The sequence below is a fragment of the Delphinapterus leucas genome, chromosome 8 (assembly GCF_059928025.1).
Source record: "Delphinapterus leucas isolate spDelLeu-1000000601 "Yukka" chromosome 8, BTC_Dleu_Yukka2, whole genome shotgun sequence".
Classification (NCBI taxonomy): Eukaryota; Metazoa; Chordata; class Mammalia; order Artiodactyla; family Monodontidae; genus Delphinapterus; species Delphinapterus leucas.
This window is the reverse complement of record NC_143136.1, coordinates 66,202,428-66,226,252: the sequence shown is the minus strand read 5'-3', so window position 1 is coordinate 66,226,252 and position 23,825 is coordinate 66,202,428. Positions and strand designations below refer to the sequence as shown.

The window sequence follows — 23,825 nt, the reverse complement described above, 5'->3', positions numbered from 1 at the left end:
CCATTAGGAAAGAAAGTACCTTATTTAAGTAATTACGTAAGTACGTGAATAATTTCAAAACTGAGATAAATGCTGTGATATAAAGGTACAGGCCAAGAGCACTGTAATAAGAAACCTGGTTGGGGAGGGGGTGGGAGTCAGGCAAGGTCTGAAATCTGAAGGAAGAGGCATAAGGTAGACCAAGGGGGTGGGAAGCAAGAACACTGTTAGGCAAAAACTGCACACGGAAAGGCCAGTGGTAGAGGGAGACACAGCAACCAAATGGACCTGGAGTGCACGAGCGGAGCGCAGAGCAGGGGGGAGAGCGGCTCAGAAGACACTGGGTTAGTCGTTAGATAGCCACATCAGCGATGAGTAACAAGCACCACAGTTGCTGATAGTGAAATGTCACATTTCAAATACTGACAATTTAGAGGAAAGTTTTAAGACATTCTTAACTGACTGTTGTTCTGTAACAATGCCATAATAGTAAGCAAACTAAGGAAAAGGACAAAAAAAGTGGACTCAATAAATAAGATATAACACAATGTAAAATAATATGTAACTAATAAATTAAATATCTTGCTTTACCATTTAGAAATATGAAAAAGGGAAATCTGAATGTTGCTCTTAGGCCTTAATCAAAGTACCAAAGCAAGTTTTTAGAATTTCAGAACAATGTTTTAAAAGAATTGCTGGCTAATGCAATCATACGGTAGCAAAAAGGAAAAAGAATTATCTAAAATTCATTGCATTCGATACACACACACACACACGCACACACACAAATGAGAAATGTCCAAGATGAAAAAAATAAGTGTCAGAGAGGTAAACTTGGTATCATTGGAAAATAATTATAAAACAGATTAATAAATAGAGCTTATTAGAGACCTGGACTCAAGTCATAGGTTTCTTTCAGTCTTAGTGTCACCTCAGAAGAGTTATCTGAAAACAAGCCTTCTGTACTTCAAATTAGTTGATTTGAAATAGTTAAGAATTGCTAATGATGTGTTTGCAAACATGTGAAGTAAATTGAATTTAATGTTGAATACTTTCAAGCATTCACCTAATAAAGCCACTGTTAAGCATTGAAAAAAAAAAAGGAACATTTAAAAGGACATTTAAAAAGGAAAACAACATAAGATGTCATGCCAAACATGGAAACTAGAGCCAAAAAACCTAGACCTAACTTTTGGTTTCTGGCTTCCTGACTAGCTTTGAGACCTTAGACAAGTCACCTGAGCTGTCAATCTCAAGTTTCCTCATCCAAAAATGGAAGGATAACTCTGCTCTTAGTGTAAGTTTAAAGATCAAATGAAATACTTGCTGTGAAATGCTTTTAAAAATTTGAGTACCACGCAAATATTAGCATTTTTTTTCTGTGTAAACACTAAATTAGAAGCACAAAGTTTTCATATTGAAAGAAACCTGATAGAATCATTTCCTTCAAAAAACTTTAGAGAGGAAATGAAGAGCTAGAAATGGCAAAGAACACGTGTACCGCAGCTGCATGATACCTGTCAGGCTTCTAAGAATTCAACTCTTTGTAATCAGGAAAAAAAACGGGGAAGAGAGAGAGTGCACTCGTGAACACGAACAATGTGAACAGCCTAGTGACTGTCACGTAACCTGGGAATGACTGAAGGGAGAAACATGACTGTGTTCTCCTCTCAGTGGATCTCAGTTCCTGGTACCTTTCACAGTTACAGTACTCACGCCTGAATCCTATGAAAAGAACACAACCATGATTTGAAGGATTTCCTGACAAGTGAAAAAGTGAAATAAATGCATCATTAACTTGGCCAGGCAGGCTGGGGGTACTGGATGCAATGATAATCTTAAGGAAGAAACTGTGAGAATTAATTTAGAGCCTCAGAGAAATGCCAACTAAGGAGAAGTCAGAGGAACTGAAAAAATCACCTATAAAACACAAAGATAACACAGTGAAGGAACTACTGACTTGAAATCTCTTTATTTGCTGGTCTTCCAAGGAACAGAGTATTTAAATAACTGAGCTTCTAACTGTATTCCTTCTGGGGAAAAAAGCACCAAAATTAAATATATTTTAAGGATTTTAAGGAATGTTCATTTTACAAGCTGATTTTATTCTGTAAGACGCACAATACCTGAGAAGGAAGCGTTAGTTCCTGGGCTCTATACAAGTCTAGTAAAATAACAGACCTCAGAAAAATACAAGGTAGGGGAAGTCCTGAACTGACAGCAGTAAGTCTAAAGATGACCAATCTGACTGCATATTAAATCTGAGTCATCACTGTGCCACGGCTGCTAAAAAGACAGATGCCATCTTAGGTTGAACTATCAACTACTAAATGTCTAATTTAAAAACATAGCCTCATTATACATACAATTCGTTCTTAAATCATACTTAAGAACTTGTCTATTTCTGGCACAACAGGTCAAGAGGGACATGGACAAATAAAATTGCCTTTTCGAAACCCATTTGGCCATGGAACCTCATCTCCTCACGCTCAACTCTCTGTTTTTAAAGAAATAACTATTAATATCTCAGCCAGTATTCCAAAGCAAAGTTTGGGAAATACTATTTGAGAGTTTCCAGGAGACAGCAAGGAGGGTGAAAGACTTGAAAGCAAGAATGGACAAGCACCTGAGGATGGTTTGGAGAGAAACTGAGGAGAGACAATGACAGAGTTTGCAATTAGAGGGCCATTATGCATAAGGGCGGAAGGACTCTGTGGGTTGCTCCAGAGAGCAGACAGGGCAGTGTCAACGAAGCCTATTTCAGTGCAACACAAAGAAAGAGAGGCCTGGGGAGGAGCTCCCTCACACTGTGGGAGACAGGAGTCACTAAGTATATTCCAGATGCTGCCCATCTGTTACAGATACTGGAGACTAGCCTTCCTCAAACCAATGGGCTACCACTGGAACCAAATGACGTTTATAGATGCTCAAGAGAAAAAAAAAGCTCCGTAGTCAAATTACTGTGGGAAACATGTCCCCTCTGTGATATCCATCACAGTATATATTAGGGTTTAGAGGCTTTGAGAAGTTCTGCAGTAAAGAAACCAGGAGGACTTGATTTGATGCAATGTCTTCCCACTTCCTTCACAATGGAACACCTTCCCCCCACAGCATCACCATTCTGGAATTAGAGGGTGAAGGGAAAGAAAGGGCAGAATTAGATCGGATGTCCTTTAAGGCGACTGAGGTGGAGTTTGAATCTCAGGAAACTACACCTAATAACTTAGTAGCTAATAATCTATTATAAATATAAAATTTATTTTTCAGATGGTCCGACAAAGGATGTTGGCTCTTAATGTGTATTTTGTCCTTAAAGAGAAAAAACAAATGCATTTAAATGAAGATTTACATATAAAACCCACGTTTCCTGTGAAAACCTAGTGTCTAAATTTTAAACTCACCTACTGCTGGATTTGTCTGATTGCCATGTTTCCATGCCATCTCATAGTTTAAGGCAGCATCTGTATATGCTTGCTCTTTTTCCATAATATATCCCATATATTCATAAGCTTTGCAGCAAGACTGAAGAAAAATGCAAGATGTATCAACAGATTATACTTGATATCACTAAGATTTTATGGAGTGCTTATGACTATAGAGGTCAACCGTATCAACTCATTTAAATGGCACATAAAACAGTGGTTTTCAACCTTGGCTACGCAATCCAATCATCTATGGGACTTAAAAAAAGATTCTGATGCTGAGCCCCTATCTCAAACCTACAGAATCAGGATTTTTGGGTGAGAGGGAAGGAGATGTTTTATACATATACATGTACACTTTTTATTACAAATAATTCTAACACATATAGAAATTACAGTATGATGGACCCCCTGAACCCATGTCTTCAACAATGAACTCCTGACTGATACTGTTTCACTACTCCATACACTTGTCCTTCTGTATTATCAGATAAAAAACCCTCAGATACTACATCATTTCATCCATAAATACTTTAGTATGCCTTTTTAAAAATAAGGACTTTCTTTCAACATAACCACAAATTATCACACCTAAAATGTAACAACTCCTTGATATCACCAAATATCCAGTCACTATTCAAATTTCAAATAGTCTTAACATACTTTTTTGTTTGCATGTTAGGATGAGGATTCAAATAAGGGCCACACACTGTGACTGGTTGAAATGTCCCTAAACTTCCTTTTGATCTATAAGTCTCCTCTCTGTCTCTTTCCTTGCAATTAAATATAGAAGAAACAAGAATGTTCATCCTAGAGTTTCTCACAGCCCAGATTTAGGTGAGTGCATCCTTATAGTGGTTATATAATATATTCCTATGTCATTGATATTTCCTGGAAATTGTATTAGATCTAGAGGTTTGTATCTGATTTTGACTTAAGGGGAAAGAGGTGAAACTACTTACTTCATAGATCAGTGCTCAACCGAGCCACACTGCTCCTTATGAAAAAGCAAAAATGCACAATGCTGTATACATGTTTTTAGGTATTTTTTAATTGCTATTTTTTCCCAGAGTGTTAATTTTAAAAAATAGAAAAGTAGGTGTATTAAAATTCACTGCGTTATTTTAAGTTTGAATATTTTTTCTCTTTATCATAATTTTACTTTCCTTATTTTAATGCAAGAAGATACATCGCTAATATTTTCATGAAAACTATTAACCATTAAAAAATACAAACATGGATCAGGGCACACATTTTCCCTTTTTGCTTCAGGCTTCAATATAGCTCAGCACAGCACTGTAAGATCCTACCTGTTTTACCTTTTGATACTTTGTTAAAAAAATATTGCATTAAATGTCATTCATCCTGATCACTACATTGGACTGAGTGTTTATGTTCCCCCAAATTCATATGTTGAAATCCTAGCATCCAGTGTGATGGTATTAGGAGGTGAGGCTTTGGAGAGGTGAACAGGTCACTTGGGTGGAGCCCTCCTGAATGGGATTAGTGACCTTATAAAAGGGACCCCAGAGAGCCCCCTTGCCCTCTTTTTCTGCCATGTGAGGACACAGTGAGAACTCATTAGTCTGCAACCAGGAAGAGGGTTATCACTACAACCCAGCCATGCTGGCACCCTAATCTTAGACTTCCAGCCTCTAGAACTATGAGAAATATTGATAAATTTCTGGTGTTTATAAGCCACCCAGTCTATGGTACTTTGTTATAGCAGCATCAGTTAACTAAGATAATCACTGAGATTTAAAAAATATATATATATTTATTTATTTATTTGGCTGCGCCGGGTCTTAGTTGCAGCACGTGGGATCTTCGTTGCTGGTGCGGGATATTCGTTGTGGCATGTGGGATCTTTTTAGCTGTGGCATGCGGGATCCTGTTTTTTTTAGTTGCAGCATGTGAACTCTGAGTAGCAGCATGTGGGATCTAGTTCCCTGACCAGGGAGCACCAGGGAGTACTGGGAGCACCAGGGAGTACTGGGAGCACGGAGCCTTAGCCATTGGACCACCAGAGAAGTCCCGATAATTACTGAGATTTTAAGTGCTCCTTTAAATTTCGGACCTGGAGTGAGTGTTTCACCTGTGTCACCCCACTCTGACCCTCTCATAGATGGTGTGTTCTTCCATCACGTGACACATAATGTCTTGTGATGTTATACCCATTCATTAGTTCATCATGGTTGGAAAATAGTGACATTCTATCATTCTTTCTTCATTTATTAGCTGGAAAACATCTATATTGAGAAACACCTCCTTTTCCACTATTTTGTTTCCCAGCAGTATTGTTCATACAGAAAAGGCAGGATAGGTGCTTAATTCTTTCCCTTTATTTGCCAGCTTTAGAAATAAGTCAGTTTATTAGCATATTTCAGTGGTGACCAATTAGGGTTGTTTGTTTTTTGGATCTTTGTAAACTCATGGACTTAGACATATTTGGTGTGTTCCAACTCGATGCAGTTACTACTGATATCTAAAGTGTCTCAACTTTGGCTAGTGGGAGTGTCCTCAAGTTGGCTCTTGAGTCCCTGACATGACTCCAGTTATCACTGATAGCTTCCTTGCCATCTGGTATGACAAGATGGTCTAGTGTCATCTTGCACATTTCCCGCCCCAGATCTGGATGATCTCCATTTTTTAATTACATAATTCAAAGTTTCTAAGCTCTGGTTCCTGAATTTCATGCTTCCAATATTGTCATGCCTCGGCAGTAGGGCTGACGCCTCTAAAGCAACCGTCATGTTCAATCATGCAATGTATTGCTGTCTGCATTCTGGCAAATTGAAATTCTATCTGCACTGAAACCTTAATTCCCATGAAATCTTGTTTAATCCTAGATTAGGCATGTAAGGGTTAGTTATTTGGCAGTTTAGATTTTTCAGAGCCTATTAATAAGTATTCTGTTTTTTAAGGCCAATGTAACTTAAATTACATGTATAATTACATAAATTGATAAATGGCTTGATATTTTAGGTTTTTAAAGTCCCCAAGAAAATAACTTAATAGTATTAGACGATCATGACTCCTCTTTGAAAAACAAATGATCTATTTTGTAATCTAACTGGCTCAAAGGGAATAAAACATAGATTTGCTGTGATTAAGATTTTGAAGTAACTGATAAGACTCTATAAAGATAAATATCCTCAAGTTTCTAAGTTGAGCACAATTATTTCTCAATAAATAGTAACAAATTCTTAACTTAAAACATGTTATAAAAAGACATCCTTTTCTGGGCAATTAAATACCAAAATGCACTGTTAGTAAAGAGCCTTAAATTCTAAGGACTTGAAGATTTTCAGTTTTCTACCTAAGATACACACTTTTCTACCTAAGATACGGACTTTTCATTAAACAAATCAAATTAAATGCTTAAAACACTTTTCCCTACAAAATATATTACGCAGAGTGGATTCTAATAATGAGAAAACAACACGCAGCTGCAGTCAGTTCATCAGGAGTATTTAACAGGAGGGACAGACGTGTGCAATTAATGCTCTTCTGCAACTTTCATTAGCTCTGGGATGAGATGGATAATCACAGGCAAACGCTTGACATTCCAAAACACTTTCTGTAAGTAGGGCAAACCACAGCTGAAACTTGAAACTGCAATCTCTCTTTATTTTCAAAGGCAAATGGCTTCTTTTTTATTACTAATATTTATTTCCTGATTGTGGTAAAAACAAACATTTAATTCTCTAAAAACACACAGAAATCCCTAGAAATGGACCAACACTCTATAAAAACCTATATAGAGGGCTTCCCTGGTGGCACAGTGGTTGAGAGTCCGCCTGCCGATGCAGGGGACACGGGTTCGTGCCCCGGTCTGGGAAGATCCCACGTGCCAAGAGCGGCTGGGCCCGTGAGCCATGGCCGCTGAGCCTGCGCTCCGCAACGGGAGAGGCCACAACAGTGAGAGGCCCACGTACCGCGCAAAAAAAAAAAAAAAAGCCTATATAGAAAGCTTATACAACAAAGGCTACCAATTATTTTTCACTCCTCAGTCACCTACCCTATTATGACGCAGGCACCTTTTTAACAGCTCTTCTGCCATGTCGTACTTTGCTGATTGAATATAAATGTCAGCAAGCAGCAGCCAACTTCTCTCAAAGTCCTCAGCATCAACAGGATTCCAGTTCATTTTTGCAATCCTTTTCAGCTGGTTTCGGGCTCGTGGAGTTTGTTTCAAGATCATATAAGCTGTTGCCATTCCCAAAAGTGCTGGAATATGATCCTTCTATAAGGAAACAAGAGTTGAGACCCCAAGATACACAAACATAAATGTGCCATGTTTAAAAGAAAAACACATGGAAAGTAGCAAGTGCTACATAATATAAGGACCGGCCTGTGGATTCTATTGCTGGCTTCACTTAAATACTGCGATATGGTCATTATGTAACACATCCAGTAACCTCAGGCTACCAGGAGGAACCATCTGGTCCAGGTAGTTCAGTAAGAATGCAGGTGCGGTAAACAAGCAATTCCAGACAATTAGGAAAACTTCTTTAGTGAGACTGACTGGTTGTTTTGGTTTTGTACAGAAACAGAAAAAATAAAATTCTACCTCATTGTAGTCCTAATTGAACATTTATGTTTCAGATTCCGCATTCTGGCTCCTTAGTTCTTTCACCTATAAAACAGGACTTAACAGAATGGTTTACCTGCAAATGATATTCCTTATCTATACTGACTTCTATCGCTCTTTTCCTCCTCCCTTTTCATTTTATTCAAAAGCCTCTTTGCCCAATAAAGTTTGGTCAATGAAATGTTATAAATAAGGCATGCAATTAATTAATCATTTGGAAACTATATGAAATAAACTCATGCCTTAAAATATGCTTTTAGATTTGGAGTCTGCAGCTCCTTGATAGTAGCTACAAAAGATGATATTCTTTTAGACAGAGCTCAGAGTCAGAAAATGTCACTCTGCGAAACCAACAAGCTATTAAGAATTGGTATAAAATGGAGACCATTAGCGGTCTATCCAGAAAACTAACATACCTAAGCAGTTATGTGTATGAATCTGATAAAGATAAAGTGCTTCTCAAATTTCAGCAGAGGGATCGTGATGCGTTTATAAAGAGAAAGACTTCCATTTAAAATATAAATAAAAGATGAGAAACTGTGATGTAGAAATTATAATATCATGACTATAATAAAGGTGCACTGTAAGATAGCAAATTTCAGTAACTAATAACAAACAGAAGGAGAGCAGAGTGTTAAAAAGTTCGACGTCCAACACTGATCATGGTTGGAAGTCAGAAATAACCCTGGAATAGAGAAGGGCAATTCACTAGAGTCTGATGAACATGGTTTGTAGGAATATAAAACTTCCTTGGGTCTAATTTTATGTCTATCAATAAACTCCCAATATGTAATTTGTTCTCCTGATTAAGGAATGGCAGAAAGTTTGTTATTTGAACGCCAAATACAACCAATTTGGTAGTAGATTTTGAAGACGTGTGGGATATTATTAATTATTTAACAGTATCCCCCATCCCAGGAGGGCTAGGGAGGAAAGAAAATACAGACCTACTATGCATTTGTCAGCCAGATCCTAGGACAGCCCAAGAAGAGAAGGGTCCTGGAAAAATGTCCAGACCTATTCACATACTAAAAATATCCCACACTATACCTTTAAAAATAAACTCTCTGATTTAAAAATCACACACTTTGAGTTTGATTAGAATGAATCAGTTCCTCACAGCTTGAAATCACTCCTCAGTGAACTGAAGAGTGCTTTCTAAAAACTGCAGACTTGCATTCTAGCCCCTGCACTAGGCCCATGATGCCTTTTCTGGTGCAGACATCCTAAGATGTTCAGCCAGCTTTTCTCTGTCACTCTGAACTGCAACAACTTTACATCACAAAAGACAATACAGCTCTATTATAAACAGTGTACCTTTATGGTTCAAGGTGAGGGGAAGAAAGGAAGGGGAAACACTTTAGCTTGGGTTTAATGCTTCTTCCACTGGTTCCTCCCATGTCTTCCTGTCATTTTTCAATCAATGTGAAGGCCACATAGTGCTGTGAATCTACCCTATGCTTCGATGCCTCCCTGCCTTTGTTCACATTTTTCCCTTAACTTAGAATGCACTTCCTCCAACTCTGCCTGTGAAAACGCAATTTACCCTGGTTCTTCTTGAATCATACCTTCTTCCATGGAAGGGGTCTCTCAGCTCTCCTTATACTATCTCCTACAGCAGTGATCCCCCAACCTTTCTGGCACCAGGGACCAGTTTCGTGGAAGTCAATTTTTCCACGGGCGGGGGGCAGGCGGGGGGATGGTTCAGGAAGTAACGCGAGCCACGGGGAGCAGCAGATGAAGCTTCGCTCGCTTGCCCGCTGCTCCCCTCCTGCTGGCTGGTCCGGTTCCTAACAGGCCCGGGACGGTCCGCGGCCTGAGGGTTGGGAGCCCCTGTCCTACAGCACTGTTATTTGCAACTTTAGGACAGAATGTAACAGATTTTGCTTTGCATTACACTCAGTATCTGTGTCTCATCTTCCGTAGACTACGAGAAACTTGAAGAAAGGGTCTATGTGTGGTTTATCTTTGTGATTCCGACTATGCTCAGCACCCACTGGTTACTTAATGAATAGTCATTATATTTAATATATGCAGCCTACGAGTTAAAAGGGAAAAATGCAAGATAAAATTCACTTACTAAACTTCAATTCATACATCAGTCTTTGGACAGTATGGCCAGTAAACAGATTTGAGGACCGTATATTACTAATCACATATGTAAGAATGATAAGAAAAATAAGGTAGTCTCAGCAAAACAAAGAACTGGCACAGTCTCTCTAGGAAACAGCTGTGATGTCACTTACTGCTTTTAGTGTTCTCTCTCAAACCTCACAGTTTAAACTCTCCTTACATGACAGAATGTTACTTCCCAACATTAGGGAGCTATGACACCTTACTTGCAATGGTGCTTTACCATGTTTTACAGATGTTCTTAGACTTACAGGACAGCCCTATTTCTGGTTCTGTCAGCTGCTGTCATCCATCTGCTGCTGCAGTCAATTCAACTGAGCACTGCTTCAGTGTCAGCAGAGGGGCTCTGCTTGAGGATGGAACTGGGCCGCTGCTGCCTTGCTGTTTTGTCCCCAGCGCGGCTTACAATGGTGGTTAAGTGCCACCTTGGATACTTGCACCCCAACAACAACAGGAGTTGCAGGTTTTCCAAAGCCCTCCAGGGTCCTGGGAGGCAGGGGGGAGGGGTCACTGTAGGAGGTTTTGGTCATTTACTGCTGCTGCTGTGACCTCTGAACCACAAGAAAACACAGCAAAATTCTGTACATCCTGTGAGAGGCCCCACATGAGTCTCCCACGGCTTACAACGCCAGTGAGTAGAAGAACGTGAAATCCCAAGTGCATGCTTAGAACTAGCTACTACCAACTGTTGATGGGATGGGTACCTAGAATTCCTTCCTTAATAACAAGTAATTGGAGAAATACAGCACTGTGTGAGGGAAGGAGAAATAAAAGGCCCAGGGGGTGAGAAGGGCAGTGGATCTGAACGGGCTGAAAAGAGGAGAAAGCCTTTGATCTAATAGTAATAAAATAATTTATTATTATTTAATATTTATTCTTATTATCACAGGGGGTGATTTCAGTGTCACTAAAGAACAACATCATCATCTGCATGACTGAATTATAAGTTGTCACTACTGATCTCACTTAGCTCTAGAGCTGGAAAAATTTCAAGTTCACATAAGTGAAAAGGTGAGATATCAAGGCAGCCAGGTGTTTGTTTTCACTTAGTAAGTTAACCTAGGCTACACTTAACAACACAGGATAAAGCCATTCCCTTGAGAACTAATTTATGCCCTCTTGCAGAATTTCCCTTCTCTAGAACTCACTGTTCTGATAGAGATAAACATAACAACACGTCAACATGTAACAATGTCTCCTCTGAAAACAAAGGTACATGATGTAAAATCATACCAAACTATATTTCTAATTTTTAATAATAGTAAATAATGAAGTCAATCTTCAGAAAACAAATAACTAATTAAAGTACATATTTCAACACCACCAAGGAAAGCTAACATGAAGTTGAAAAAGAAAATCTACTAACCTCTGATGTTGCTATTTCAGTGAAGGTATTCAACGCCTGCTCGACATTAGATTTCTGTTTGGTAGCCATCAGGCAACAGTTTTCCATTATGCGAAGCTGCACGTGACCCTGAACAGTCTGAGGTTTTAGTTCCTTAAGGAGCTTTTCTGCTGTTCTCACTGCTAACTGCACAGACTCTTGCTTCTCAGTTGAATTACTGTATACAATACAGAATAAATCTATGTCTATCACTCACTAAGTAAAATTCATTGAGATTAGGGTACACTGGTTTCTACTTTTCTCACCAGTTTAAAAGTAGTCCTACTGAAGAATGTCACTCATTCTCTTCTAATACAAAGTAAAGCACAGTTACAGTTTTAAAAACAAAACTAACATAGCTTCAATAAAACACCATTAAACATTTATTCACTTTAGACTGAAAACAAAAATTGGATACCGTCCACCTGTGCTAAATGTGTTCATTTTAGCTAATATAAAACTAGAATTCAGGGTAAGTAGAATTATACAATTATCAAATAGCATACCTACTCAGAAAACGAAAGAAAGAAGGGAGACTATAAAATACTGTAAATCAACTATATACTTCAGTTAAAAAATAATTTAAAAAAAGGAGGGAGCAGAAAGTAACTAACTTTGTTAAAGCACTTCCTACGTGCCAAGCACTGTGTTATTTCATTCAGTGTATGTTGAATCCATTTTACATATGAGAAAACCAAGGCTCCAACAGATAAAGTAATTTGCCAAAGATCACATAGCTAATAGATTTGAATCTAAGTTTGCCAGACATATAAAGTATATTAATGTTCCTCACCCAGTTACCTATTAGGTTCTCAGAAAAGAAATTCTTTACTTGTCAAGAGGTTATAAATTTTAAGTGCAATAATTTGAATGTGTAATAGCAATTTTCTTATATACATAACCACACCCAGATATAATGTATAAATAAATCAATTAATGAAAGGAAATTAAATTCTTAAAGCCTAATCACTAAAGCTATTGATCTTCTTCTCAGGCTTTTACCTTCTCTAAAACATTTTACACTGTTGGTAATCTTCTTTCAAGCTCCCCTCCTTTTGTTTCTTCTGTAAGATTACAGTTTTCCTTCTCTTTCCACCAGTCATTGCCCTATCCTTACCTCCCTTCCTCCAATCTCCTTAAATGTCAGCACACCCCAAATTTAGTTCTCAGACTTCCGTCACTACATTCTACTCGAAAAGAGGCCATTCATGGGGTTCCAACTACCCACTCTGAGCACCTATCCCCCAAATCTGTATCTCAAGCTGTGACCTCCCTTCTGAGTTCTATATTCCAAATTTGGTGTTTTCAACCCATTGCTGAAGATTTCCATGGGGACAGCCTATAGTTGCAAAACAGAATGTTTCCTTAACCTTTCTAAAACAAACAAAAATTAAAAATGCCTCTCCCCCGCTCTAAATCTTTCAATGGTCTCTGTAATCCAAGCCTTCAGGACTGCCACTGAAACCTCTCAGCAGTCAGGTTTTCATTTCTCCCACTCCTCTATGCAGCTTCCCCTGACTGCTCTGCACTGTGTTTTCTATGAATTCCTGCAACACTTAATAACAATTTAACTCACTTCTGTTTTGTTGCAAGATTGAATGGCTTCAGACACTGTCTTGCCGACCAGGTAAATTGCATGCATGCTCCTGGGGGCAGAAATGACCTCTCCTACTCCCCTTACACCCTTATACACTCCCCACTCTGCCTTCCCTGACCCTGAGGAGAGGGCGAGCAACAAGTGCAGCCTGACAGAAGTATAACCACTTACCCGCAGTGCACCACAGTGGCCAACAGCTGGCGCTCTGAGGCCAGGGAGGACTCAGTCTAAATCTTGCCACCACCATTTTCTAACTCCATCACGTTAGGTTAACTTGGAGCTTTTTCACACATCGTTAAAGGGAATAAATAAGGCAATGCATATACAGTATACAGCCAAGATCTGGCAGAGAGCCATCTGTTAAGAAGTTACTATTATTATTATGCGGACAATTTTTGCCAAGGTAATCACGCACTACGATTCATTCTATTTTCCACAGAGCAATTAGGGGGGGAGTGTCTTCAATAGCATGTCTGTTCTGATTTAGAAAACCTTCTAAAAGTATGTCATGCTTGTTTCAGAGAACAGTTATTCCCAGCTACGATTTATTCGCTAAACTGCCATTAGTGCTATCCTGGAATTTAGTTCTCTTTTATAAGATATCCTTGATTATCCCCAACAAGTGTTTCTGGAAAAAAGAGTAACTTGTCAAATACTACTCACCCCAGGTCTCCATCCAGATTTTCAAATACTTCACCTCCAACAGTTTCATTATCTGGATTCAAACAGATTTCTATCATATTATAAAGGGCATTTTGGCCCCAGTCACTGTCTTTCCGAGCCTTATTAAAATGTCGAAGGGCATCATTTGGTTCTCCAGTATACCTTGTTAGATGTTTAAAAAAAATTACTTATTGCAATCACTAACTACAAACTTTAAGTCGTTTATAATTTGTTTTGTAAATAAAACTATTATATTTTAAAATACAGAATTTTTAAAATTCAAAGTGTATTCTACTTTAGTCACAATGAGGAAAATAACCTATTATGTAGAATTTATTTGCCAATAAATTTACCAAAGATATAATCCTTTACAGTACTGAAATCCTGGCTCCAGTCTTGCTCTGGAGTTACGTTTCTCAGCCATTAAGAAAAATCTTGGAACATCCTCAAGTTTTCCACATCTTCTTAGGAGATCAATTAAACGAGATAATGTCATATAATTATCTAGAAACAAAGAACATTTCAGTTATGGACATTTTATAGCTTTTGCTTTGATGGTTAAAATCCTACTTCATTAAAGTATACTTTGCTTCAAATGAAGTGCAATTTAAATATAAATTTAAATTTAGTGCCTTAGAGGTTGTAAGTCTCTAAAGAGACTGTACAGGCAATGGATGATTTATCAAATGATAAGGGATGGGTTGGTCTGGTCACAGTGAGAGAATGTTCAATATAGGCAAATCTATAAAAATGTACATTTGTTGTGTCTTACTTTTCAATTGTCATTCCTGGGACCAAAACGTAGAAACAGCCTCTGTATAATCTAAACTCTTTAATGTAAAATTCAGGAGGATCAATTTGACTGCACAGGAGAAGTCTACCTCTGAGACCTGCTTCCCTACTTACTGCAGCTAGGAAGCGGGCGAGAACAGTACACGTTGATGATAATGTTTAGGGTGGGCAATAATTTTACTCCAGACTTGCCTTAAGGTGTACATGTACCTAACACACTCGATACCAGCTTACCCTATTATAACCTTAACATACTAGTCCCAGTATTTTAATCCTATTTTATCTTCTAAGGAAAAAGAACTAGTTATTTAGTCCCAGGTATAATTTCCTGCCAGGTTTCTAGAATGGCTTCTTCTAATTCTATTCAGTTCTTTCTCATCACTAAGATACTAAATTTTGAGAATCATGTTAATACATTTTAAGATAGTGAAAATAATGTATGGACACTTTAGAAAATTTGGAAAAGTACAGAAAAGTATAAAGGAGAAAAAAAAATCACTCATATTCCCACCAATTAGAGATTACCATATTTTGGTACTTTTCCTGTCATATATTTATGAGTAAAAAATCAATCTAAATATTTAAATGTAAACAGTGAAATACGCTGCTTACATATATACAAGGCTGAAGTCACACTTGGGGTTCTGATTTTGATTCAACATTATATAGTAAAACATTTCCCAATTGTCATTAAATGGACTTCAAAAACACTTTAGTGACTGCACAATATTCTATTATATTGATGGCTCACATTTTATTTCTCTATAGTTGTGTTTTTTATGTATTAATATTTGGGCTCATAAGTTTCAATTAGCACAGGACTCGTAGGGAATTTATAAAAATCCTTATTTATATAAGCTATTCGATTCACTTTGATAGGGTGAATTCCTAGAATTAAAACACACAAACAAAAACTTTTAAAAGAAAGTTATCCTGATTCTATTTTCCAAGAAAAGAGAAGATACCATATAATCCAGCACTCCCGCTTCTGGGTATATACCCCCAAGAACTGAAAGCAGGCACCTAATCAAATATTTGTATACCAGTGTTCACAGCAGCATTATTCACAGTAGCCAAAGGTGGCAACAACCCAAATGTCCACCAATGGACGCATGGATAAACAAAACATGATATATACATAAATGGCATATTATTCAACTTGAAAAGGAAATTCTGACATGCTACAACACGGATAACCCTTGAAGACATTATATGAAGTGAAATAAGCCAGACAAAAGAGGACAATACTGTATGATTCCACTTGTATAAGGTATCTAGAGGAATCAAATTCATAGAGGCAGAAAGTAGCTGGTGGTTGCCAGGGCCTCCAGGGAATGGTGAGTTAGTGTACAGAATTTCAGTTTGGAATGATGAAAAAGTTCTTGAGATGGATCATGGTGATGGTTACACAAAAATGTGAATGTACTTAATGCCACTGAACAATACACTTAAGAATGGCTAACATGGCAAATTTTACATATGTTTTAGCAAAATATCATTAAAAAAGGAACCTCTGTAAACTTTGCATCTACTCTTTTACATGATGTCAAAATAATCCAGGTTGACATCATCATTTGCCTTTTAAAAAATTTTTGTTGATGTATATAGTTGATTTACAATGTTGTGTGAATTTCTGCTGTACAGAAAAGTGATTCAGTTACACGTATATATACTTTTTAAAATATTCTTTTCCATTGTGATTAATCACAGGATACTAAATATAGTTCTTTGTGCTATACAGTAGGACACTGCTGTTTATTCATTCCACATATAATAGCTTACCTCTGCTGACCCCAACCTCCCACTCCATCCCTCCTCCAGCCCCCTCCGCCATGGCAACCACAAATCTGTTCTCTACGTCCTTGAGTCTGTTTTGTAGATAGTTTCGTTTGAGTCATATTTTAGATTCCACATATAAGTGATGTCATATGGTATTTGTCTTTCTCTTTCTGACTTACTTCGCTTAGTATGATCATCTCTAGTTGCATCCCTGTTGCTGCAAATGGCATTATTTCATTTTTTTATGGCTGAGTAGTATTCCATTGTATATATGTACCATATCTTCTTTATCCATTCCTCTATCAATGGACATTTAAATTGTTTCCATGTTTTGGCTACTGTGAATAGTGCTGCTATGAACACAGGGGTGCATGTTTCTTTTTGGATTAGAGTTTTGTCTGGATATATGCCCAGGAGTGGGATTGCTGGATCATAAAACGTAATTCTATTTTTAATTTTCTCAGGAACCTCCATACTGTTTTCCGTAGTGTCTGTACCAACTTACATTCCCACCAAAAGTGCAGGAGGGTTCCCTTTTCTCCACATCCTCTTCAGCATTTGTTATTTATAGATTTCTTAATGATGGACATTCTGACCAGTGTGAGGTGGTACTTCATTGTAGTTTTGATTTGCATTTCTCTAATAATTAGCGATGTTGAACGTTTTTTCACGTGGCTATTGGCTATTTGTATTTATTCTTTGGAAAAATGTCTATTTAGGTCTTCTATCCATTTTTCAATTGGGTTGTATTTTTATTGTTGAGCTGTATGAGCGCTGTTTGTATATTTTGGAAATTAAGCCCTTGTTAGTTGTATCATTTGCAAATATTTTCCCCCTTTCTGTGGGCTGTCCTTTTATTTTGTTTATGGTTTCCTTTCCTGTGCAGAAGCTTTACCCTTTCAAAGAACCAGCTCTTGGTTTTACTGATATTTTCTATCTCTTTAATCTCTATCTTATTTCCTTTATGATCTTTATTATTTCCTTCCTTCTGCTGAGTTCAGGTTTTGTTTGTTCTTTTTCTAATTCTTTTAAGTGGTAGGTTCGGCTGTTTAAGATTCTTCTTGTCTTTTGAGGAAGGCCTATATTGCTATAACCTTCCCTCTAAGAAATGCTTTTGCCATACACCATAGATTTTGTATGGTTGTGTTTTCATTGTCATTTGTCTCCAGGTATTTTTAAATTTCCTCTTTGATTTCATTGTTTACCCATTGGTTTTTTAGCAGCATGTTGTTTAGTCTCCATGAAATCGTTTTTTTCTCATTTCTTTTTCTGTGATTTCTAGTTTTATGCCATTGTTGTCAGAAAAGGTGCTTGAGATAATTTCTATACTCTTAAATTTGTTGAGGCCTGTCTTGTGCCCTAATATGTGGTCAATCCTAGAGAATGTTCCATGTGCACTTGAGAAGAATGTGTATTGTTTTTTTGGATGTAATGTCCTGAACATATCAAGTAAGTCTGACTGTTTGACTATATCACTTAGGATCTGTTGCCTTAGTGATTTTCTGTCCAGAAGACCTGTCCATTGATGTGAGTGGGGTGTAAATGTCTCCTACTATTATTGTATTCTTGGTCAATTTCTCCCTTTAGTATGTTTTATGTATTTGGGTGCTCCTATATTAAGTACATATATGTTGATGAGTATAAAATCCTCTTCTTGTATTGTTCCTTTTATCATTATATAGTGTCCTTCTTTATCTATCTTTATGGTCTTTGTTCTAATGTCTATTTTGTCTGATATGAGCAATGAAACTCCTGATTTCTTTTTATTTCCATTTGCATGAAATATCTTTTTCCATCCATTCACTTTCAATCTATGTGTGTCCTTTGCCCTAAAGTGGGTCTCTTGTAGGCAGCATATTGTAGGCTCTTGTTTTCCTTATCCAATCTGCTACTGTGTATATCGATTGGAGCACTTGCTCCATTGACATTTAAAGTAGTTATTGATAGATACGTATTTATTGCATTTTAACCTTGTTTTCCCATTGATTTTATATTTCTGCTTGGTCCCTTTTTTTTGTTTTTCCTTTTGTGGTTTGATTATTTTCTTTTGTATTATACTTATGTTCTCTTCTTTTTGGTTTCTGTGAATCTAGTGCATGTTTTTGACTTGTGGTTACCTTGTTTTTCAAGTATGTTAACCCCATCCTATATCTACTTGCCTTAGACTGGTAGTCATATATGCTCAAACACATTCTAGGAAATGAAAAAAAAAATCCACTTTTTCTTACTCTCCTCACCCATCTTTTTACATCTTCATGTTGTTCCTTTTGCTGTTCATTGTGGTTATCATCACTTTCACAGAAATTTTCTGATTTTTTTTTTTTAAATCTGTGTACTGGCTTATTCAGGTGATTTGCTTTCCAGCTGTGATTTTCTCTTTCCTATATATTCTTACTTCTTTTCTATTTAGAGAAGACTTTTCAATATTTCCTTAAGGAAAGGTTTAGTATTGCTGTATTCTTTTAGTTTTTGCTTGTCTGAGAAATTTTTTTTTTACATATCAATAAAGCTGTTCTTATATATATATTTTTTAATTTTTATCTTATATTGGAGTACAGTCAAGTGTTCAGCAAAGTGATTCAGTTATACATACACATGTATCTTTTCCCATTTAGGTTATTAGAGAATACTGAGCAGAGTTCCCTGTGCTATACAGTAGGTCCTTATCTATTTTAAATATAGTAGTGTGTATGTATCAATCCCAAACTCCCAATTTATCCCTTCCCCCCAACCTTTCCCCTTTGGTAACCATAAGTTTGTTTTCTAAGTCTGTGAGTCTGTTTCTGCTTTGTAAATAAGTTCATTTGTATCATTTTTTTTTGGATTCCGCATACAGTGACATCATATTTGTCTGTTTGACTTACTTCACTTAGTATGATAATCTCCAGGTCCATCCATGTTGCTGCAAATGGCATTACTTTGTTCTTTTTATTGGCTGAGTAATATTCCATTGGATACATGTACTACATCTTCTTTATCCATTCATCTGTTGATGGATGTTTAGGTTGCTTCCATGTCTTGACTACTGTAAACAGTGCTGCAGTGAACGTTGGGAAGCATGTATCTTTCTGAATTATGGTTTTCTCTGGATATATGCCCAGGAGTGGGATTGCCGGATCATATATATGGTAGCTCTATTTTTAGTTTTTTAAGGAACCTCCATACTATTCTCCATAGTGACTGTATCAATTTACATTGCCACCAACAGTGCAGGAGGGTTCCCTTTCCTCCACACCTTCTCCAGCATTTATTGTTTACAGACTTTTTGATGATGGCCCTTCTGACTGGTGTAAGGTGATTCCTCATTGTAGTTTTGATTTGCATTTCTCTAATAATCAGTGGTGCTGAGCATCTTTTCACGTGCCTTGTGGCCATCTAAATGTCTTCTTTGGAGAAATGTCTATTTAGGTCTTCTGCCCAATTTTTTGATTGGGTTGTTTGTTTTTTTGCTGTTGAGCTGCATGAGGTGTTTGTAGATTTTGGAGATTAATCCCTTGTTAGTCACATCATTTGCAAATATTTTCTCTCATTCTGTGGGTTGTCTTTTTGTTTTGTTTATGGTTTCCTTTGCTGTGCAACAGCTTTTGAGTTTAATTAGGTCCCATTTACTTATTTTTATTTTCATTACTCTAAGGAGGTGGATGAAAAAGATATTGCTCATATTATGCTGAAGAGTGTTCTGCTTGTTTTCCTTGAAGAGTTTTATAGCATCAGGCCTTACATTTAGGTCTTTAATACATTTTAAGTTTATTTTTCAAAAGGGTATTACACGTACCAAAATGTTCACTGAAGCTCTATTTACAACAGCCAGGACAAGGAAGCAACCAAGTGTCCACCAACAGATGAATGGATAAAGAAGATGTGGCACATATATACAATGGAATATCACTCAGCCATAAAAAGAAACGAAATTGAGTTATTTGTAGTGAAGTGGATGGACCTAGAGTCTGTCATACAGAGTGAAGTAAGTCAGAAAGAGAAAAACAAATACCATATGCTAACACATATATATGGAATCTAACAACAACAACAACAAAAAAACGGTCATGAAGAACCTAGGGGCAAGATGGCAATAAAAACACAGACCTACTAGAGAATGCACTTGAGGATATGGGGAAGGGGAAGAGTACGCTGGGACAAAGTGAGAGACTGGCATGGACATATATACACTACCAAACGTGAAATAACTAGCTAGTGGGAAGCACCGGCATAGCACTGGGAGATCAGCTTGGTGCTTTGTAACGACCTAGAGGGGTGGGATAGGGAGGGTGGGAGGGAGGGAGACACAAGAGAGAAGAGATATGGGGACATATGCATATGTATAACTGATTCACTTTGTTATAAAGCAGACACTAACACACCACTGTAAAGCAATTATACTCCAGTAAAGATGTAAAAGAAAGGGCGTTAAAGAATGTTCTAAGTTCATTCTTTTACATGTAACTGTCCAGTTTTCCCAGCACAGTTTACTAAAGAGATGTCTTTTCACCATTGTACAGTCTTGCCTCTTTTGTCATAAGATTAATTGACCATAGGTGCATGGTTTTATTTCTGGTCTTTCTATCCTGATCCATTGATCTATATCTCTGTTTTTGTGCCAGTACCAAACTGTCTTGATGATTGTAGCTTTGTAGAATAGTCTGAGGTCAGGGAACATGATTCCGCCAGCTCCGTTTTTCTTTCTGAAGATTGCTTTGGCTATTTGGGGTCTTTTGTGTCTCCATACAAATTTAAAATGTTTTGTTCTGTGAAAAATGCCATTGGTAATCTGCTAGGGATTGCAGTGAATCTGTCGACTGCCTTGGGGAGTATAGTCATTGTGATAATATTGTGATCCTTCCAATCCAAGAATATGTTATATCTTTCCATCTGTTTGTGTCATCATTGATTTCTTTCATTGGTGTCTTATAGTTTTCAGAATTACAGGTGTTTTGTCTTCTTAGGTAGGTTTATTCCTGAGTATTTTATTATTTTTGATGTGATGGTAAATGGGATTGTTTCTTCAATTTCTCTTTCTGATCTTTCGTTTTTAGTGTATAGGAATGCAAGAGGTTTCTGTGTATTAATTTTGTATCCTGCAACTGAATTCATTGATGGATTCCAGTAGTTTTCTTGTGGTATCTTTAGAATTTTCTATGTAGAGTATCATGTCATCTGGAAACAGTGAGTTTTACTTCTTTTCCAATTTGCTTCTGATTGCCACAGCTAGGACTTCCAAAACTATGTTGAATAAAAGTGGCAAGAGAGGACATCCTTATCTTGTTCCTGATCTTAGAGGAAATGCTTCCAGTTTTTCACCGTTGAGTATGATGTTAGCTGTGGGTCTGTCATATATGGCCTTTATTATGCTGAGGTATGTTCCCTCTATTCCCACTTTCTGGAGAGTTTTTATCATAAATTGGTGTTGAATTTTGTCAAAAGCTTTTTCTACATTTACTGAGACGATGATATGGTTTTTACTCTTGTTTGCTGACATGGTGTATCACGCTGACTGATTTGCGGCCACTGAAAAATGCTTCCATCCCTGCGATAAATCCCACTTGATCACAGTGCATGATCCTTTTAATATATTCTTGGATTTGGTTTGCTAGTATTTTGTTAAGTATTTTTGCATCTGTGTTCATCACTAATACTGGCCTGCAGTTTTCTTTTTTTTCTAGTGTCTTTGTCTGGTTTTGGTATCAGGATGATGGCAGCCTCATAAAATGAGTTTGGGAGCATTCCTTCCTCTGCAGTATTTTGGAATACTTTCAGAAGGATAGGTGTTAAGTCTTCTCTAAATGTTTGATAGAATTCACCTGTGAAGCCATCTGGTCCTGCACTTTTGTTTGTTGTAAGTTTTTTGATCACAACTTCAATTTCAGTACTTGTGATTGGTCTATTCATATTTGCAATTTCTTCCTGATTCAGTATTGGGGGATTGTATCTTTCTAAGAGTTTATCATTTCTTCCAGGTTGTCCATTTTGTTGGCATATATAGTTGCTTGTAGTGTCTCTAATGATCCTTTGTATTTCTATGGTGTCCGTTGTAATTTCTCCTTTTTCATTTCTAATTTTATTGATTTGCATCCTCTCCCTTTTTTTCTTAATGAGTCTGGCTAAAGGTTTATCAATTTTGTTTATCTTTTCAGAGAACCATCTTTTCGTTTCATTGATCTTTTCTATTATTTTCTTCAACTCTATTTATTTCTGCTCTGATCTTTATGATTTCTTTCCTTCTACTAACTTTAGGTTTTGTTTGCTCTTCTTTCTCTAGTTGCTTTAGATGTAAGGTTAGGTTGTTTATTTGAGCTTTTTCTTGTTTCCTGAGGTAAGCTTGCATTGCTATAACTTCCCTCTCAGTACTGCTTTTTCTGTGTCCCATAGGTTTTGGATCATTGTGCTTTTGTCGACATTTGTCTCTAGGTATTTCTTGATTTCCTCTTTGATTTCTTCAGTGATCCACTGCTTCTTTAGTAGCATATTGTTTAAGCTCCATGTGTTTTTGTTTTTTACAGTTTTTTCTTGTAGTTGATTTCTAATCTCATAGCATTGTGGTTGAAAAGATGCTTGATACGATTTCCATTTTCTTAAATTAACCACGGCTTGCTTTGAGGCCCAGCATGTGATCAGTCCTGGAGAATGTTCCATGTGCACTTGAGAAGAATGTGTATTCTGCTGCTTTTGGATGTAATGCTCTATAAATATAAGTTCACCTGGTCTAATGTGTCATTTAAGGCCTGTGTTTCCTTGTTGATTTTTTTGTCTGGATGATCTGTCCACTGATGAAAGTTGGGTGTTAAAGTCCCCCACTATTACTGTGTTACTGTCGATTTCTCCTTTTATGGCTGTTACTATTTGCCTTATATATTGCAGTGCTTCTATGTTAGGTGCATATATATTTAAAATTGTTGCATCTTTTTCTTGGATTGATCCCTTGATCATTATGTAATGTCCTTCTCTGTCTCTTGTAACAGTCTTTATTTTAAAGTCTATTTTGTCTGATATGAGTATTGCTACTCCAGCTTTCTTTAAATTTCCATTTGCATGGAATACCTTCTTCCATCCCCTTTCAGTCTGTATGCGTCTCTAGACCTGAAGTGGGTCTCTTGTAGACAGCATATATATACAGGTCTTGTTTTTATACACATTCAGCCAGTCTATGTCTTTCATTTACATTTAAGGTAATCATCGATATATATGTCCTGTTACCATTTTGTTAACTGGTTTGGATTTGTTTTTGTAGGTCTTTTTTTCTTCCCTTCCTCTTTCGTTCTCTTCTCTTGTGATTTGATGACTAACTTTAGTGCTGTGTTTGGATTCCTTTTTCTTTTCTGTGTATCTATTGTAGATTTTCAGTATGTGGTTACCATGAAGTGTTTTTTTTTTTCTTTAAAGATTTTTTGATGTGGACCAATTTTAAAGTCTTTATTGAATTTTGTTACATTGCTTCTGTTTTATATTTTGATCTTTTGGCCCCAAGGCATCTGGGATCTCAGCTCC

General features: G+C 37.1%; 1 protein-coding gene across 2 annotated transcripts in view; it reads right to left on the bottom strand.

Moving 5' to 3' along the window:
- TTC21B (tetratricopeptide repeat domain 21B) overlaps nt 1-23,825 on the bottom strand; it is an 86,853-nt gene that overhangs the window by 2,854 nt on the left and 60,174 nt on the right. For both annotated transcript variants that reach the window (XM_022569935.2, XM_022569937.2), the window contains exons 23-27: nt 14,126-14,276; nt 13,773-13,934; nt 11,495-11,690; nt 7,423-7,647; nt 3,381-3,501 (exon numbers count right to left, since the gene is read on the bottom strand). In XM_022569935.2, coding sequence (XP_022425643.2) covers nt 3,381-3,501; nt 7,423-7,647; nt 11,495-11,690; nt 13,773-13,934; nt 14,126-14,276 — 855 coding nt within the window. The remainder of the gene's footprint in view (nt 1-3,380; nt 3,502-7,422; nt 7,648-11,494; nt 11,691-13,772; nt 13,935-14,125; nt 14,277-23,825) is intronic.